Source organism: Sardina pilchardus, chromosome 9 (genome assembly GCF_963854185.1).
Source record: "Sardina pilchardus chromosome 9, fSarPil1.1, whole genome shotgun sequence".
NCBI lineage: Eukaryota > Metazoa > Chordata > Actinopteri > Clupeiformes > Clupeidae > Sardina > Sardina pilchardus.
The window spans coordinates 13,920,494-13,925,493 of record NC_085002.1 but is presented as its reverse complement, the minus strand read 5'-3'; the positions used below and the strand labels follow the sequence as shown (position 1 = coordinate 13,925,493).

Sequence of the window (5,000 nt, the reverse complement as noted above, 5' to 3'; positions counted from 1 at the left end):
GGGAGAGAGCAGAGCTATAAACAAACTCAGAGTCTCTGTGATCTATCATGCCCGGTGCAATGGCATCAAAGACAACATGACTGCGCCGGCACGATTGAAAACTGCCAGGCAGACCGTCGCACGCGCTCCGTGTGCCAAGTCGGATTTCGCCCCGGCCGGGGTTCGCATTTCACTCCGGAGATCTTCGGGGCCGCGTGCCATGCTCTCCGGTGACAACTGGCAGAGATCTCCAGGTCCCGAGAGTGGCAAAAGCCATTTGATCACATTAAACTCTGAGCATTAGCTAGGCCGAGGGGCGAGCGGGAGAGTCAGAGATGTTTTTGGAGAGGATGTTGACAGAGACAGGAGGCCCGCACTGTACTGAGAGTAAAGTGTACACAGTCCAGTCCTGCCAAAGGGATTGTAGATAAAGCCTCCCAAGTTCCAAGTTGGCTGTCAATGCTGAATACTCTGAGGTGACTTCGGCCTGTTGTGTGGAAAGTTCTGGAAAAATCTTGCCATACTACCACAGATGACCTCTTGATTGTGTTGCATTGTGTTGTTTGACTTTAAAACTGTAACTTCTCCTTCACCTCTGTGTGACCTCTCCTAGTTTGTTGATCTTCATCTCTGGTCACATCATACTGACGTGCGTCACATACAGAAGCCAGGGGTGGGGGGCAGGCGAGGGGGCACTGAGCCAAGACACATTAGTTGGGGAGGATATTGGAAAGGATATCAGAGTTAGCAGGGATTGTGCCTGTCAGGTTGTTTAACCTAATGGACCATGACACATGTTACTTCATATGGTCACAGATGCTTTTCCTTCCAATTTGGACCATTATATAGATTTAGATATAAAGATACATTCAAACGTACATACACACATTACATACTGTACATTCATACATACATAAATACATGCATACATACATAGGGAGACAGACAGACTTGTTCAATACTTTGGAAGACATCAAATATCAAAGATCTGATTTCCATGCACATTCTTACAAGGTTCTCAAGGATATCTCAATAAAGCTGAAAAGCTCATTTCCATTGTGGTCCTCAATTTCCCCAGTAAGTGTGTATGTGTGAGTGAGTACGTGAGTGAGAGAGAGAGAGAGAAAGAGAATGTGTGTTTGTCTTGCTGGACAACCATGTGTTTGTGTTTCAGCAATGGTATAGCAGCACTATGAATCTCCTGGGCACCTGGCTAACAGACCGCATGGATCTCCAGCTTCACCTGTACCAGCTCAAGATCCTCATACGTATCGTCAAGGTAACGAGCCAGGACAACGTCAGAGAGACACACAAGGCTCCAGACACAGCAGGCAACTTTATTCAGTTACACCAGTTTGGTGTTGGTTTGTTGCTTTTGGTGGGCACGTACAAAGGAAATTAGTTATAGAGGGATAACATGATAACCTGCCTTGCGCCACTTACAGTTAGTATCCAACAATCATCCATGCATATTTCCCTGGGCAGGTGATATGAAATAACATAAAGTACAACCCAAAACACAATGTAATAAAGGCAAATATAAAATACCTGCTTAACAGTCGATTGACCCAAATCAATGTGCCTTCAATGGAAACGTCACGACAAACAATGCTTCATGGCTGCTGCTAGTGAGTTGAATGGTTAAATAGTGGTTCGGCAAGAACACTCTTCTTTCTTAAGTTCTTAAATGCTTGTTTTCATCACTATCGTAAAAAGTAGCAATTTCCTATTTCATTTGAACATTTGGAAACAAAGTTGTTTTTTTAATAGTTCACATATTTCTTTGATTAGCCTTAATTTTTTCAGTAGCCATAAGTGGAGATTTGATTTGATTGAACACAATCTGGTTTGGTTTTTAATGGGAGCTTTTACTGTCTAAAATATCTTAATTTGTTTACCAGGCTCAGAGGTTGGTGCTGGGCTGGTGGGAGCCCTATTTCCGCCCACTCACTCACACAATGACGATCAGACCAAAAATTCTATTGGAGCTCCAAGCAGTTTTATAGATGCAGCCTTAGAACACTGTTCCGTAAAGAACCATGACTTTGTGTTGAACCTTTACATCAAATGAAAGGTTCTTCACATTAGAAATGGTTCTTCAGAAAGACTATTTTCATACCTGTTCTTAAATGGTTCTTCAAAGAACTATCGCCTTGATGATTCTTTGAAGCATGGAAAAAGGTTCTTCTATGGGGTTGTCTCAGCTGTTTAAGGCAGCCATACCATAATCGGGTCCAAGTGCCCATGGAGACCTAGTGAATCAGTTTGAATCAGACCTAGTTTGAACTTGGACTTTTCCAATCCCACCCCATCTCTCTCTCCCAGTCACTTCCTGTCACCCTTCATTGTCCTATCTGAATAAAGGCAAAAAATAATACTGAATAATCTATGAAACAAATAAAATAAAATAATTTAAAAAAAGCTTTTGCGATAGCATCGCTCTGGAGAGCCATTTACTTTTTAGAATAACGGTGGTGTTCCAGTCAACAGAAACACCAGAGAGGACCTCCATGCAAAATGCATGAGCACAGCTTGTTGACGTAAACTTCGCTGTCTGCTGTGTGCCTTGTAAACAGAAGTGACGGCTCCACGCAGTGGGAAGTGGAGACTTTCAGAATCCAGATTATCTCCAAAGCCAACCTCTCCGGGCGCTAAACATTTCAGTGTGATCTTTGAGTGTGAGTCCGAGCGAGTCTTAAAGTAGAAATGAAGGGATGACATCTCTGGTATATCCCTGTGCCATGGCAGATACAGGCAGATCTCTCATGTGGGCAGGAAGTGCGTCAGACGGTGAGGAACCCTAACTTAGATGAAGGGCAACGCACAACGTCACTCAAAGAGCAAAGGTTGAACTAAAGTTACCATGTGGCTTGTGGGAGCATTGAGCTGACCCACGAATGTTTGTGTTGCTCATGGTATTAAATTAGCAAACAGATTCCGCCTCGGTATTGTATTATCTTTAGATAGACTTTAGATTTTGCACTTCACTGGCCTTTTAAATTATGGAGTGTCTTAGCTGGGGAAAACGAAAAAGGCTGTTATATTTATTTGGCATGAAAATACTGACAGAGAGTAAAGAATGATGCTTCTCATTTCCTCCCTAGTGAGATTTTTTTGGCAAAAGCGCAGCCTTTTATTTACAGGACACATGTGCATGTTCCCACCAAATTATTAAGGTTATGTTGGTAATATTTAATAACATTGACTTGAGAAGTTAATCGCATTATTTTTAACTTGTGCAAATGGAATGTTGTGTGGGTGCTTCATACGAAAGGCCTTGTTGTTCGAGTGCAGAGCCACTTTTCTCAATCCTCTGACCTGTTTGGAATCTCCTCCAGAAAAAGTACAGGGACTTCCGGCTGCAGGGCGTGCTGGACTCCACTCTCAACAGCAAGATGTACGACACGGTCCGCCACCGGCTCATCCTGGAGGAGGCCACTGCGTCGGTGCGGGAGGGAGGGATGCAGGGCATATCGATGAAGGACAGCGACGAAGAGGACTGAAACAATATGGCCGCCGATGCTGTTTCCCCATCCACCTCCTCAGTCCACCACCACAATGCATGTTATGACCACTAAGCCACCTTTTTTTAAACACACACTTGGTTCTCATTTCAGTCAGGTCTTCAGTGCCCTACGAGGGACCAGAAAAAAAAGAGCCATCAAGCTAAAAAAAAAAAAAAGGAAAAAAATACAAAAACAGATTAGATTTAATAGCTATTGTAATGATCAAATTGAAAATGAAAATAACGTCGGTGTTGTACGATAAACAATAGAAAATGTCAAAATTTCACCCTTCAATGTCTGAGCAATATGGAGTACCATTTATGTATGTCGAGTGAGATTATTAGGATAATAAAAATGCTTGGTGTGTCCCTTTCAAGTGCAGATCTCTATGACGCTCTAGTCTTCACTGTAAATACATGAATGGTATCCAGTTGTGCATAGGCCTCTTGACGGCTCCATGTCCAGTATGTCTGAATGTATGCCTAAATGCAACAACTTGATTGGGGTGCATCACAACTGTTCGCCATGCTTAGGGAGTATAAGAAACTGTTGTCTGTTCATGTCTACACTAGAATCTAAAGCTCTCAATGACCTGTGATGGAAAGAGTTCTGACACTTTGTTTTTTTATTTTTATTTTTTTTAACAGCTGTTGTTTTAGAAATCTGCATTCCCAAAATATCAGTGATTTTTTTTTCACGGACACTATCAATATTTTTTATGCTTCTGAACCATTCACAAATTATAAATATGTTCTATTTTAGTTAAGTAGTATTTACATAATCTATTCGCCAGAAAGGAGAATCTTGCCCCTGTTTAGCTTCCTCAAGTTATTCCTGCATATGATGTTCCCATTTATGTTTTTCTCTATGGATTGTAGGATGATGTCTGCCGGTCCTGCCTTTACCTTTGTTGTTTTTGGTGTGAAGACGATGCTGTACATTGCCCTTTGTGCAGTAGCTGCATGTCCCAATTCCCCGAGTCTCTCCTAAAGCTTTTGTTATTCTGTGTAAAGCTACTGGTGGATTCATCTTGCTTCTGCCTTATGGTAAGCCCACAGTTGAAATACAAAAAAAAACAAAAAAGAAAACGTGGGCCTACGAGAATCAACAATAGATATATATGTACAAAAAATGAAATAAAAACAGAGAAATTAATTTGTATGTTTTTTGTCAATTTCTTTTTTAACTGTAGATGATGAGGTTGTTTTGCACTGTCTGTTCTGAACATATCTCACGTGTTGCAATATCCTCTCTCATAAGGAGAAAGAGGTTATTACAGCGATGAAATGACGTATAATTCCTACCAACTGCAAAGGTCACAATAGCAGTCGCTGCAGCATTGTGCTGTCTTCCTCTCCCCACCACCCCCCACCCTGCCTGCCATAACAACATTTTCTTAAGACACAGAGGGAGATTAGTCCTTTGGATTAAAAGCATATCTCATTCTCAGGGGCCATATTCGAGAGCAGAAGGAGATTGCAAGAATGACCAAAGATGATACGCATCCCTATCCAT

The 5,000-nt window shown here is 41.8% G+C and overlaps 1 protein-coding gene across 1 annotated transcript in view; it reads left to right on the top strand.

The window, feature by feature from the left end:
* cadpsa (Ca2+-dependent activator protein for secretion a) overlaps positions 1-4,602 on the top strand; it is a 113,256-nt gene extending 108,654 nt beyond the window's left edge. Inside the window, exons 30-31 of the mRNA XM_062544945.1 lie at positions 1,154-1,258; positions 3,318-4,602. Coding sequence (XP_062400929.1) covers positions 1,154-1,258; positions 3,318-3,482 — 270 coding nt within the window. The 3' untranslated portion in view covers positions 3,483-4,602. The remainder of the gene's footprint in view (positions 1-1,153; positions 1,259-3,317) is intronic.
* The last annotated feature ends 398 nt before the right edge of the window (positions 4,603-5,000 follow it).